At 41.6% G+C, this 12,873-nt stretch overlaps 7 protein-coding genes across 7 annotated transcripts in view; 5 read left to right on the top strand and 2 right to left on the bottom strand.

Annotated features, from left to right (window-relative positions):
- The window catches only part of LOC145702030 (GTPase-activating protein and VPS9 domain-containing protein 1-like), a 93,101-nt gene that overhangs the window by 50,664 nt on the left and 29,564 nt on the right, over positions 1-12,873 (bottom strand). The window lies entirely within an intron of this gene.
- LOC145705524 (protein SON-like) lies at positions 1,319-4,307 on the top strand. The gene is made up of 7 exons (XM_081783003.1): positions 1,319-1,337; positions 2,013-2,126; positions 2,206-2,355; positions 2,403-3,197; positions 3,297-3,933; positions 3,976-4,125; positions 4,168-4,307. The coding sequence occupies exons 2-7, from the start codon at positions 2,017-2,019 to the stop codon at positions 4,288-4,290; spliced, it is 1,965 nt and encodes a 654-aa protein (XP_081639129.1). The 5' UTR covers positions 1,319-1,337; positions 2,013-2,016; the 3' UTR covers positions 4,291-4,307.
- On the top strand, positions 4,381-5,434 carry LOC145705538 (uncharacterized). Its single transcript, XM_081783018.1, has 4 exons — positions 4,381-4,518; positions 4,565-4,782; positions 4,823-5,065; positions 5,115-5,434. The coding sequence occupies exons 1-3, from the start codon at positions 4,437-4,439 to the stop codon at positions 5,027-5,029; spliced, it is 507 nt and encodes a 168-aa protein (XP_081639144.1). The 5' UTR covers positions 4,381-4,436; the 3' UTR covers positions 5,030-5,065; positions 5,115-5,434.
- LOC145705539 (uncharacterized) lies at positions 5,433-6,020 on the top strand. Its single transcript, XM_081783019.1, has 3 exons — positions 5,433-5,580; positions 5,623-5,711; positions 5,783-6,020. The coding sequence occupies exons 1-3, from the start codon at positions 5,460-5,462 to the stop codon at positions 6,017-6,019; spliced, it is 447 nt and encodes a 148-aa protein (XP_081639145.1). The 5' UTR covers positions 5,433-5,459; the 3' UTR covers position 6,020.
- On the top strand, positions 6,198-10,648 carry LOC145705534 (WD repeat-containing protein 82-like). Its single transcript, XM_081783014.1, has 5 exons — positions 6,198-6,317; positions 6,361-6,599; positions 6,645-6,900; positions 6,951-7,188; positions 10,441-10,648. Exons 1-5 carry the CDS (start codon positions 6,235-6,237, stop codon positions 10,576-10,578), a joined length of 954 nt encoding a protein of 317 aa, XP_081639140.1. The 5' UTR covers positions 6,198-6,234; the 3' UTR covers positions 10,579-10,648.
- LOC145705533 (26S proteasome regulatory subunit 6B-like) overlaps positions 10,359-12,873 on the bottom strand; it is a 49,598-nt gene continuing 47,083 nt past the window's right edge. The window contains exon 5 of the mRNA XM_081783013.1: positions 10,359-10,372. Coding sequence (XP_081639139.1) covers positions 10,370-10,372 — 3 coding nt within the window. The 3' untranslated portion in view covers positions 10,359-10,369. The remainder of the gene's footprint in view (positions 10,373-12,873) is intronic.
- Positions 10,648-12,679, top strand: LOC145705527 (serine/threonine-protein kinase stk11-like). Its single transcript, XM_081783006.1, has 9 exons — positions 10,648-11,091; positions 11,137-11,227; positions 11,273-11,367; positions 11,413-11,595; positions 11,639-11,747; positions 11,788-11,849; positions 11,893-12,122; positions 12,195-12,400; positions 12,443-12,679. Exons 1-9 carry the CDS (start codon positions 10,720-10,722, stop codon positions 12,481-12,483), a joined length of 1,389 nt encoding a protein of 462 aa, XP_081639132.1. The 5' UTR covers positions 10,648-10,719; the 3' UTR covers positions 12,484-12,679.

The raw sequence follows: 12,873 nt of genomic DNA, 5'->3' as shown, positions 1-12,873 counted from the left end.
AAACGGTGATTTTTTAGAATTGTGAAAAAGTTGACTTGGCGGAATTTTCGCTTCTTTCTTTCGACTTTGTGTTGTCCCATTGACTTGATCAGTTTCGCGGATAAACCATCGATTCCGATGATGTTGGCGAATCCAGCTAATGCGTCTTGGATGCACTTTGGGACTTCTTCAATTAGGCTCGGATTAAATTCAAAAATTCAATAAAGAAAACTTAAAAAAAGACGATTCCTGATATTAGGATAAACAATTTAGGATATAAAACAAGCCGAAAATTTAGGTGAATGCGTTAAAAATGGGAGCCCGAATCTGTGTCGACCAAAACAACCTTCGCATTTTTCTTCCTGATCGCATTCATCGCCGATTTTCTTCCCAGACAAAAACCATTCTTCTTTGCCTTCTCCAACGTGTATTCCTTACAGTCATCTTGTGCAATTCGTATCAGCTCGTGAACTTGTTCTTTTGAAAACCGTCGTCTGGTGGGAGGAAGAAGCGAGGCTTTGATTTGAATGTGTTTCTTTCCCGCGCTTTTCTGCCCTAGAAATTTGTAAAAGAATATTCGATGAAGATGACCACCTTTTTGCGTCTTTGTTTGGGTCATTTTGCGCAATCTCCCGGATACAAGCAGCCGTCCCTTCTTTTCTTCGATTTCAATCAAGAGAGCCCTCAGGCTGAGAGAAAATGTGATTAGTAAATTGTGGACTATCGGTGGTAGAATTGATGGAGTGGAAATTCCATACAAGCAGGTTTGAAGAAATTTTTTAAATATTTTAGTCTATATTTACCAATCAAACAGGAAAATTAAAATACACGGACTAAAAATTTAGAAACCTATTTGTGGTTTTCAGAAATCGAGAAAATTCAGATTTTCTCTTTCGCCTGAAAAAGTCGATAAATCAAAACCTTTCTGAAAAAAGGGTTGAACAATCGGCGCTCTTCCAGGAGTTTCCTCTATCGATTAGATTACGTCAGCGCGGCTCAGCCAATCAGCAACTTCAAACTCCGCGAGACGTGGCCCGGGCTCTGCCGAATTTTTCGGATCATCCACTTTTTCAACAAGAAAGAAAATGAAGAATTGAGAGATTCGAAGAAAATTTACGAATAAATGAAGATCGCTATCAACTCACGCTAGAGACAACTAGAAAAATTCAAATAATTAAATTGTTAAAATGCTTCATGACAGATATTTCGCTCAACTTCCCTCCATATATTCGAAAATCATTATTTTTAGAAATTAAAATTAAAAAACTATTTGCTTTTATGAAGTATCAACATCTTTGTATCATTATTGATTAAAATTTTTAGATTGGGTCGGTGATCGGAGCTACCTAGAAAAAACGGTAAATAAAAGCTCGAAAAAAATCTCTTGTTTTCACGAAGCTACGATTCTGAAAAAAAAATGTGTCTCCCCTTCTCCAAGATCTCAGTGTTAAACCTTGACCAAAAGAAATTTCTTATCCTTTTACTAAAAATTCATACTCAAGGTTTTTTGCTCTAGAAAACTTGCTTCGTCGAAAGCTGCTGATAAAGAGTTAATTTTGCGATACCGTTATTGTTTCGCAAAATTCAATTTCTTTAAAATTTATTTTTTTGAAAAGTTTCGCTAATTCAGTGGAGACCCTTATTGTTCCACTGAATTGAGCCAAACAAAAACGGTCAAATTTATTTCTGGTCACCAAAGTCACCAGAAGGTGGTTTTTCAATCTCATTTCACCTTCTGCTGGCTCTGGTCGGCATCTCCCCTTTTTCATGAATTTCAATGAGACTTCTTTTTCAAAGATTTTTTCCCAAAAAAGAGAATCTTTGAAAAGCTTTCTTATTAAAATTCATGCTTTTTTGGACTATCCTCCTGTTTCTGGTTTCTCGATTTTGATCCAGGTCAATGTGGGAAATCAGTAGCTTCTCAATTACTAAATTAACCCTTTCTTCATTATTATTTATCGTTTAATATTTTATGTTTCGTAAAGAACGTTCAAATTTGGATTTCCCTTTTTAAAATTGTTGTTTTCATAAAGAGCCATGGCGGATCTTGACGATGCACTTGTCTCTTACTTGAGCGACAAATACAACGGAGAAGGAAATGGAGACAACGACGCAATTATGAATGAAATTGACGATCTTCCTGACAGGTAAAAATAGGCCCCTTCTTTTCTGGTTGAAATCAAGGAAGAGTAACTCCAAGAAATCCTCCCTAATTTTCTATTCTAGCGCGTCTATGGCCGGTTCTGACCGAAGTTCTTCCTCTGACTCTGATTCTGGCTCATCTTCTGATGCTGATACTGTGCTTGATGATAAACGAGCTACTGATGAAAAAGACAGGCTTCGCAGAAAGAAAAGACGAGAAGAAAAGCGCGAACGGTAAGCCTTCCCCTAAGATGAGTTCTTACATTACATGTATTTTCCAGAAAGCGCGCGAAGGAGGAAAAGAAACGAGCAAAGAAAGCGAAAAAGGAGCGCAAACGAAAACGAGAAAAAGAACGAGAGTCAAAGGACAAGAAGCGAAGGCGGGACAGAGACTCCCGAGATCGCTCCGAATCCCGAAGCCGAGATTCCCGAAGCTCGAGTCGCAGAAGAGACGATCGCTCGAGCTCTCGTTCGCGACGCTCGCCATCGACCGACTCGGTCCGATCATTCCGGTCCGTCCACGCTGATTTTCGATATGGAGACAAGGAGCGCTCCCGATCATATTCAAGAGCTCGCTCGCGTTCTCCAGGTTCTCGATCGACTCGTTCCGAACGTCCTTATCGACGAGATTCGAGTTCTTCTGATCGTGATCGTCGACGATCTCGCTCGCGCTCTCCTGACCGAAAGAGCCGCAAAGGCATCAAGGAATACGGCAGCGCTGGAATGAAGACCATCCCGCCGCCACAAGATCTCTATTCTAATCGAGAGCACCCCGAAGAAAAGAAACACTCGGACGATGACGAAGATGATAAATATGCCGGAACCGGGTTGACAAAAGAGGACAAAATGAAACTCCTCGAGATCGCCAAGAAAAACGCACTCAATGTTCACGGTGGTTTGAACAAAAACGAGTCTATTGCCATGAGAGCTGGTGGTTTGACGATCGAGCAGTTGACTGCAAAAGCGGCGCGAATTCAGTCCGGAAAGGACGATCCAATTAGTGAGGATATTCCAGATGATATGTTGAACCATCCGTTCGCTGTTGAAGAGAAAGCGCCGGAGCAGCTTACTTTTAGGCCAGGGTTCAAGATAAAAATTCATATCAACATGGAATCTAGTGATTTCTTTTGATGATAACATATCATTCATAAGAACTTTATTGAACCTTGTTTCAGACCAATCTTCCTCAAGCCCAAGCAAACCGATCCCCTTGCCCTCCCAGCTGATGCTTCCATGGCGCAATTAACAAAATCCTTCCCCGTCTCTGCCGGTATCCAGCATCGAGAAGTCATCACCGACTACAACGAAGACGACGGTGTTGGTGAGTGGACAGAAGGCGACGTGGGCGGTGATGAAAACGAAGAAATGGCCGTGGACGAACAAAACGGAGAGAAAAAACTGAACATGGGCGATATTCAAAGTGCCATCGCCGATCGGGTTAATGCGATGCGCAAGCTTCAAGAAAATCCCGAAGACACAGAGGCTCAGAATCAAATGGCAGCAGCGCAGGAGCTTCTTTCTAAGTGGAAAGGAAGCGACCTTCCGGAAGAGAACAAAATCATGCCGATGTCATGGGCTGAGCTCAACACTGGAAATCCAGCCTGGGCAAAGCAGGAGCAATTCCACGTAGCAAGAAAAGTCACTGGACTTGGTCGAAAGCTGCTGGAAAAGATGGGCTGGCAGGAAGGCATGGGCTTGGGCAAAAATGCCCAAGGAAACGCTGAACCACTGGTCTTAGACTTTAAGATCAACAGAGAAGGTCTTTCTGCAGCTGAAGACAACAAAGAGTCACAATCGTTCATGGGCAGAAAGGTTGAAAGATCAGGGGGAGGATTGAATTACAGATATTTTTAGGGTTTTGCTGGTGGAATTGTAAAAGATCTGTCTGGTAAGCACCCTGTATCCGCTCTTATGGAAGTTTGCTCGAAACGACGATGGGGTCAGCCAGAATTCACTCTTGTTACGGATACCAGCGCAGGGAATAATCGCTCCTTTTTATACAAAGTAAGTCACATGCTCCCCCGACCAGTTCTTTTATTTATTCAGGTCCGCGTGTACGATACAGAGTACCAGCCAGCAACACCTTCGCTCAACAAAAAGACCGGCAAAGCTGCGGCAGCCACGGTCGCACTCCAAGCTCTCGGTCTTGTCCCACGCGCCGCTTCATAAAAAAAGTCTATCGTCTTTACTTTCTTCTTTTTTCGTTTGAAACTCACTTGCGCCGCTTTAATTATTCCTGCCGAGAGTCGCCTCTTAAAAACCACTAGTTGAATTCATGTTAAAAAGCCTGATTGTATAAAACTATCGGTTCAGAAATGGATGAACCACCAGCAGAGCCACCAGTTGGTGGAGAAGAAGTCAACCCAGCTCCTCCGGGGGTTCCATTAATCACACAAAGTAAGATAATCCCTCTCATTATCAACTAAAACCTCCACTCATCTAGCCTTTGGGAATATAAGCGGATTCTTCGCTGCTTACGGCTGGTACATCGTTGCCGGATTCGTCATCTTCAGCTTCGTCTGGAAGAACCTAGAAGAGAAGATCGCGCGATTCCAAAGATCCATCGAAGACGGTCGCATCAAAAAAGATCCAGACACGGTAAACAGAATGGAAGAAGAACGATTCAACCGACTTGAGCGGCTTCAAAAAGAATTCGATGAGGTAGTGATCCTTCATTTTATCGAGATTAATTTTTTCTTAGAAAGCGATTATAAGAAAAGCTCGAGAAGACGAAATCGCCGCTGAGAAAGCTGAGCGTGAAAAACTCCGACAAACCCTGAAGTTGCCCGATATGAGGAGGAGAAAGCTACAAAGGCTGGCAATTCCTCTTCTTCTGGAGCGCAAAAGAGCACTTCCGGTGCCAAGCAACGTGGAAGCACTTTTAAACGAGGCGAATACAACCCGTTGACTGGTGCTGGCGGAGGAAGCAGTAGATTCAACCCAGGTACAATATTTTTTCTCAAGAGAAACGACAATAATGGAACATTCTTCAGCTCGACGAGGCCCTTCCCGAGGCGGATGAGGATAATTCCTGCTGGTTGTAATTAAATAGCAACCAGCGTGCCGCTTGAAGCTGAGATTCACTCAACTTTCTTGAGCCAATGAAGCCTGTGAATCAAACGGCTACGGTCGCCTTCACTAGCTGACAACAATCTCAAATAGCTTCAAGAAGTAAATTCTCTATTCTGAAGTGTGCAATTCAAGTGAATTTCTTTGATTTCTTTTTCTGTCATCCTGATTTCATTAAACTGATAACTTATTATTACTAACCTGTTTTGATAGTTTGTTCAAAATACATTTATTCATAGATCTACTCCTAGAACTTTGTCTTTTTGAATATGGGTCGCGGAGGTCGAGGATTCGGTGGTTTCGGTGGCCGAGGAGGTTCTCCATCTCGAGCTCCTCCAGCAGCCGCACCTCGAGCTGCTCCTGCTCCTCCAGCAGCTGCACCTGCTGCAGGTTAGCATGCTTTTCCGTAGAGTGCGTTGTATCTTATTCTAGCTCCACGGGCTCCTGGTCTTATGGGACAAATGGCAGCCACGGCTGGTGGTGTTGCTATTGGATCCGTCGTTGGTCACGGTCTTTCTAACGTAAGAAATTGTCGCTGATATTCGAGAAGCGGCAAGCGACAACATGAACTCTTTGTTAAACTCGTTTGTAGGCTATCTTCGGCGGTGGAAGCCAGGGTGGTGCTGCTCCAGCTCAGGGGGCCCCAGCTGCTGCCCCTGCCGCCGCTGGCGGAGCTTACGGCGAGCAGCAAGCTCAGCCCACTCCTTGCGAAGGCGAAATGGGTCAATTCGTTCAGTGCTCGCTCAACGCTGGGGACATTCAGGATTGCATCGGATATTTGGACATGCTGAAGAACTGCCGAGACCGAGTGATGGCTCAGTACCAGTAAATCCCCTGTATCTGATTATTTATTGAAAAGAAACTTGTACCAGAAAGAAAAATGATTAAATTAGTTCAAGGAAAATAATTCGCACAGTAGTCTATTGAAATTTGGCAATAATTTATTGCAGTATCTGACAAAGCATTTGAGCTCGAGCAAGACACAATCATAGCAGCAAAGCTGATCTATCACTATTTTTGTTCAGAAATTTGATCTGAAAAGAAATGAATTCGGAAAAGAGTCTGACAGAGCTCATAAAATCAATGCAAATCGCTAAGAAGCATGTAGAACCGTCAAATATCAACAGGTACCTTTTCCTCCGTAGTGCAGGTGATTACAGTTTTATTCAGTGTATGCGTTTCATTTGATGGTGAATCGATTGTTACTGCTTCTGATGGCGATACAGTCACGTTGTACTCATGTGCCGATGGAGGGATGAAAAGATTACTTCATTCGAAGAAATATGGGTGCGAGAATGTCAAGTTTACGCATCACGAAAGCCAGATCTTGTACAGTTCCTCTAGAGGAAATGATCATGCGATTCGTTATCACTCGCTTCATACCAACCAATACATTCGTCATTTCCAAGGTAAATTTCCCACAACTTGCATAAATACTTATTATTTCAAATTAGGACATACTGATCGAGTGAGATGTCTGGCAATGTCCCCGACAGATGACTACTTCATGTCTTGTGGTGAAGACAACACTTTGAGATTTTGGGATTTGCGGTCCCCAAATTGCTGCGGAATGATGGAAACAAAAGGTGTTCCGATTGGAACATTTGATCCTGAAGGGTTAATCTTCGCCGTGGGAATCGACTCCCATCTCATTAGACTTTATGATCTTAAATCGTATCATCAGGGTCCATTTTCGACATTCCAACAAGTGTAAGTCTTCTATTATTATTCCTTCCCTCAGTTTAATTATTGTTCAATAGGCCAGATACGAGTCTAAATTGGATAGGACTAGAATTCTCGCTCGAAGGAAGCAAAATCCTCATTTCAACAAACGGCCAGCACATGAAAATAATCGACGCATACGATGGCAAAACAAAAGCGCTTTTAGGCAATTATCAGAATACTGCTCAACTACCGCTCAACGCTGTTTTCTCGCCTGATGGAGCTACAGTAGCTTGTGGAACAGAAGATGGATTTATTCACCTTTGGGAGTCAGAGGTATTTTGTTATCTCTTCGTAGTTTTCTCCGAAATTATCCGGGCGTTCTTTTGAGGACAAAAAGTGGGAGTTCAGTTTTTCTCAAAAAAAATGTTAATTTCATCATAATAAAATTTTTATTCCTTTATACTATCAGTCATTTTCTAGCAAGACCTTATTGAATAAATATTCATCTTGAAGTTTCATTTTACAAAAAAAAAAAACATTATTATTCTGCAGCCAGCTGATCAAAACCTGTGTAATCTTGAAGTTTCATTTTTGCTCGTACTTACGGCCAGCAGTCGCTCTATTTTATTGGGAATTTCTTCCAAAAGAGGGCGTACAGTAATTACCGTTGCGCTCTCACTTTTGCGGCGGTGAAAAATCTCGATCTGAAGCCCCATCAGATCGAGATTTAGCGCGAGGCGTGTATTTTCTGAGACGTACAACACCTACCACACTCCCCGCAGATCAGAGACGCGCTTTTTTTAAGGTTGGGCAAGTTATTTCACCCACTTCTTGATTTTAAACCCTTGAACACCATACATATTTGGAATCAGCAGGAAATTTTAAGAACTTTGACCGTTTTAGTTTCCAAAATTTCCACTTCCGGTCCGATTCTAGAGCCGGAAGTTGACGAAATTTTGAGTTTGGCCAACTTGTGACCTATCAAATTGATTCTCAGAAGATTTCCTATCATCTGAGAGAAAATCAATGCCGACCGCGGTCAAATCAACCGCTAAAAACTGAAAGAAAAATCAGAAATTTATGCCTTTTTTCCTATTTTTGCCGGTCGGTTTGACTGCGGTTGGGACGGTTTCTTTGAATGATTTTAAGATGAGTTTACTCAAAATTTTCTGAGCATCAATTTGATAGGTCACAAGTTGGCCAAACTCAAAATTTCGTCCACTTCCGGCTCTAGAATCGGACCGGAAGTGGAAATTTTGGAAACTAAAACGGTCAAAGTTCTTAAAATTTCCTGCTGATTCCAAATATGTATGGTGTTCCAGGATTTAAAATCAAGAAGTGGGTGAAATAACTTGCCCAACCTTAAAAAATGCGCGTCAGAGCTTTCCCGAGCGCGCACCAATCAGAGCGCGGCGTGAAATAAGCGCCCTCACTCGGAAATAAAATCAAGAATGAAGGTTAATTAAAATAAACGGTTTTTTGACAGGATTAATGAATTGAAAACTTATTTTTTTCTTTAAGGACCCCCCCATCAAGATGAATTTGGTCAAAATTATCTGTATTTTTTGGTCATTTTGGGTTCTTTGGACAACGAGGAGAAACTTTTATGTTGAAAATTTTTCGCTGCTATAGAAATTTTTGACGAAAATTGGCTTTAAAAAGTGGAAATTTGCATTATATTTTTATGAAAATCCTTGGTTTGCTATATTTTCTTTATAATTAAGGGTATACCCATCTTAAAATGCATCTCCATCACAAAAACAGTTAGAAAAACATAATCGAAGGCAGTTTTTTAAAGAAAACTTAAAATTGAAATCTGTAAATTTTTCTTATATTCGACTTATAAATTTTTAAAGGGTGTGTCCTCCTAAAGTTCGTTGACCAAAAACTCTCAAAAGAGAAACGGTCGTAGCTTAGGGCCTTAACTATATCCTGTAAAAAAATTAAGGGTATACCTCAACTAAAATCCTTAAAAAAACTTTCACTAAGCAACTTTACCTTTAAGGGCCTGTATACCCTTAAATTTGTAATCGAGAGATTATCATAAGGGTAACGGTTGCAGCCGAGGGTTGAATCTAAAGGTAGCAAGTGAAAGTAAGGATCTACCTAAGATAGTTTCTGAGAAAAACTTTCACTAAAATGGCTCATTTTCACGATTCTTGATGGGGGGGTCCTTAAAAGGCGGTTATTTTATAATAATCTTTTAATAATATAATATCATAATAATAATATAGGTACATATAATGTAGTTTAAATAAATTAATCGATTATTAAACTAAATATTATTGGCTTTTCCACACTCAATCCCGGCTTCACCAACTTTAATCTTTGCTTCAACAACTTCGATCCTAGCTTTACAGACGTCAATCCTGGTCGCTCCAGCGTCAATCCCGGCTTCTTAAGATCCGATCCGGGCGTCACTTTCTTCAATCCGAGCTTCTCAGATGCCAGTCCCGGCTTTAAAATTTTCTTTTATTGCTTCTTGAATAATAATCAATAAAATTGACGTTGGAAAAGGCCGAGAAAGGCCGTCAAGCCCCTTAAATTAAAAAATCAAGAATCGGGGCTGAGACGGCCCGAAGGGCCGTCAAGCCCCTTAAATTAAAAATCAAGAATCGGGGCTGAGACGGCCCGAAGGGCCGTCAAGCCACTTAAATTAAAAATCAAGAATCGGGGCTGAGACGGCCCGAAGGGCCGTCAAGCCCCTTAAATTAAAAAATCAAGAATCGGGGCTGAGACGGCCCGAAGGGCCGTCAAGCCCCTTAAATTAAAAAATCAAGAATCGAAGAATCCTAGAATTAGGATTTTAGTTTGTGACGCTAGGATCGGCATTAAGAAGCCGAAATCGACGCTGGAGATGCCACAATGGACGTTCGAGTCACCAGGATTGACGTCTGAAAAGCTAGGATCGAAGTTGTTGAAGCTGGGATTGAAGTTGATGAAGCCGGGACTGACTGTGGACAATCTTAATCAATTCACATCGCATTTTACCCAACTTGGGGAAACAGCGACTTTGGCAAACGGAGACCACTCGATTATTTTGTTTATAATAAGATGTTAAAAGACATATCAGTTGAGCCAGTAAGAATATGCAGAAAAAACTGCACAAGAAAATGTCTTAATTACTTTTATAATTATATTAAAGAAGAGTTTCTAATTAGCAAAGGAAGATTTTTCCTCTTCTTAGAGCGCGCTGCTCCTTAGCGCCCCCACAAGGCCGACCCTCAAGTCAATTTTTCCCCTGCTTCGAGAATGTTACGTCATTCCGGGTAATAACCACACCGCAGGCCCAAGCGCAAGTGCGCCTGGATTTTTAGCGCACCGCCTCGCGAGTGAAATCGCAACGGTAATCCCCTCTCAGCGGGTGGTGATCGAATTTCGATCATCGATCTTGATTCTTATCGTTCTTTCTCTTCCTGGACCAGGAATCCTGGTAACTTATGTTCGAAAATCGAACCAATTATTTTGTTCGCATATGGGCCCACCAAGTGTAGGAGAAAAGTTTGAAGACAAGTCACTTGTCGCAAATTTTGTTAATTTCTACGTCCGAAAAGTCGAGGTTTCGAAATTGAGTTAAATCTTCAGAAAGGCGAACACATCGGGAAACTCGACGGTCGTCATCCAAATGCTGTTTGTGCCGTCACATTCAACCAGTCATCAGATATGTTCATTTCCGCTTGTTCTCAACTGTGTTTTTGGCTACCCGACGAGAAATATGACTAACTATCTGTTCTGCTGTCTGCCTACAGTTACAATAATTGTACTACTGCCAAATGCTTCATCAAAAATCTTCTTGAGCTTCGGGTTTTCAGACTCTTTTATCGTGAAAACAGAGACCTTCGAAATTGACCCTCTTTCTCGCGAATGAATGATGAGATAACCTCTGGAAGGACTGTGGAAGTAGAAGAGTACTATTCAGATGAGGAGGACTACGAGGATCCAAATCCACCGCAACAGTCGATCTTCCAACTTTACGACCACGACGACTACTTTTCCGACGACGATGGTGGCCCTATCTTCCGCCAGGTCACCGAGCAGATCATAGACACGAGCGGTCAGCGGCGGAAGAATTACAAAGTTCTTTATGGCTGGCTATTTGGAAATTTACTGGGCGAAGGGAGCTATGCCAAGGTTAAAGAAGTCCTTCACACAGAAACGCTCCAGCGAGCCGCCGTCAAAATCATCAAAAAGCAAAGGCTGAGGAGAATACCTAATGGAGACTCCAATGTAAAAAAAGTACTGTAGCATAACTGGAGGTATTCTGCTTACAGCGATTTTTAGGAGCTGAAAATACTCAGAAACCTCAAACATTCAAATATCATTCACCTCATCGACTTCCAATACAACCCCCAGAAGGAAAAAATCTATTTCTGTATGTTTTGCCTTTTTAGTACCATTTCAACAGTTATCTTTTCAGTCATGGAATATTGCGTAATTACACTTCAAAATCTACTCGACCTTGCGCCTGACAAGAAATTGCCTATCCACCAAACTCATCGTTATTTTGTACAAGTTTGGTAGCCATTACCATCCTTCAATTTCAGCTAATATTTTTAGCTAATCAATGGCCTTGAATACCTTCACAGCATACGCGTAATTCATAAAGACATCAAACCTGGAAACCTTTTACTCAATGCCGAACAAACCCTCAAAATCACCGACTTCGGCGTAGCCGAGCAGCTAGAATTGTTCCAAGATCACATGACCTGCACAATTGCAAATGGAACGCCCCAGTTCCAGGTATTAATAAACTATATTTTCCCCAGCCCTAATTTTCTCCTAGCCACCGGAAATAGCCGCTGGAGAATCGGAATTCAACGGTCCGGCAGTTGATGTTTGGGCAGCGGGCGTGACCCTATTCAACTGCTGTACGGGCTCATATCCTTTCACAGGTAAAGTCTGGCAATGAGATACCGTCTCGAACTCATTCAGGCGAAAATGTTTACAATCTCTACGAAAAAATCGAAGAATGTGTTCTTATACTGCCAAAACTGGTAATTTTCCGTTCAATCCTTCAAGATCGTAGGCTCTTTTTAGACAAACGATATTCTTGCAAAAGACTGGGATACTATAATGCATGGCATGCTCGCAAAAGACTACAGACAACGTTTTACAACGGCTCAAATCCGAAAATCGATCTGGTTCCAGAGGCATCGGCCGGCGCTGGAGCCCGATTTCTTTGAGAAAGTCCCGGCTATTCAAAAAGAACTGAAGCAAAACTCATCATCTTGTTATGCTGCGCTTTGTAGAATGCATGATATTCCCATGTAAGTCGTTTTATCAAGCTTGATTACTGCGTACTTCTCTATGATTTCAAGAAGTTTAATGTTTATTCTTAGTGGGGAGGATTTGCTGCCAGAATCACCAACAATCAACATAATGGAAGCAATAAATCAAATATCGGTAACAGACGGGGAAATCTACCACTCGGAACCGATGATGCTCGGTCACGGGCGGACTGCTAGTCTTCCTTACAGAGCTGTCATGGCCACCTCTAATGTTGAGGTAGCTGATACAACGTCGCTCGCCAGTCGTCGTCAATCAAGTGAGTTTCCTACTCATTTGCGAGTTCTAACTCGTTTATAAGAATCATCAAAGTCAAAGCCAGGTCGCTGCAAGCCCAGCTAAACGAGTTCCAATTCATAAGCCAAAGAATGATTCCTCAAAGTCCAAATCAAAAACAGAATGAAAAAATCCATATCAACAACGGTGTCCGTTCTCGCAAGTCAATGTTCTACTTCTACTATCTTCTACCAGTTATCTCTTGTTCTACTATTCATTTGCTTTGCTGCTATAAACTTAATAAAGTGCTTCTTTGATACATTGGAAATAACTCGAAGAAATATTCATGCTGCATGAATCATGCATATTATATCCATGATATTTTTCAAAGAGGAAAGATGAATGCAGGTTTATATTTTTATTAAAATATATTTCATACAGTTATGCTCGATAACTTATACAGGTCCTGATATTTTATACCGAACATATGGTCGTATTCTTCAGAGGTACAGGTAA

The sequence above is a fragment of the Oikopleura dioica genome, chromosome PAR (genome assembly GCF_907165135.1).
Source record: "Oikopleura dioica chromosome PAR, OKI2018_I68_1.0, whole genome shotgun sequence".
NCBI classification, from domain to species: Eukaryota; Metazoa; Chordata; class Appendicularia; order Copelata; family Oikopleuridae; genus Oikopleura; species Oikopleura dioica.
This window is presented reverse-complemented; position numbering and strand designations above follow the sequence as displayed.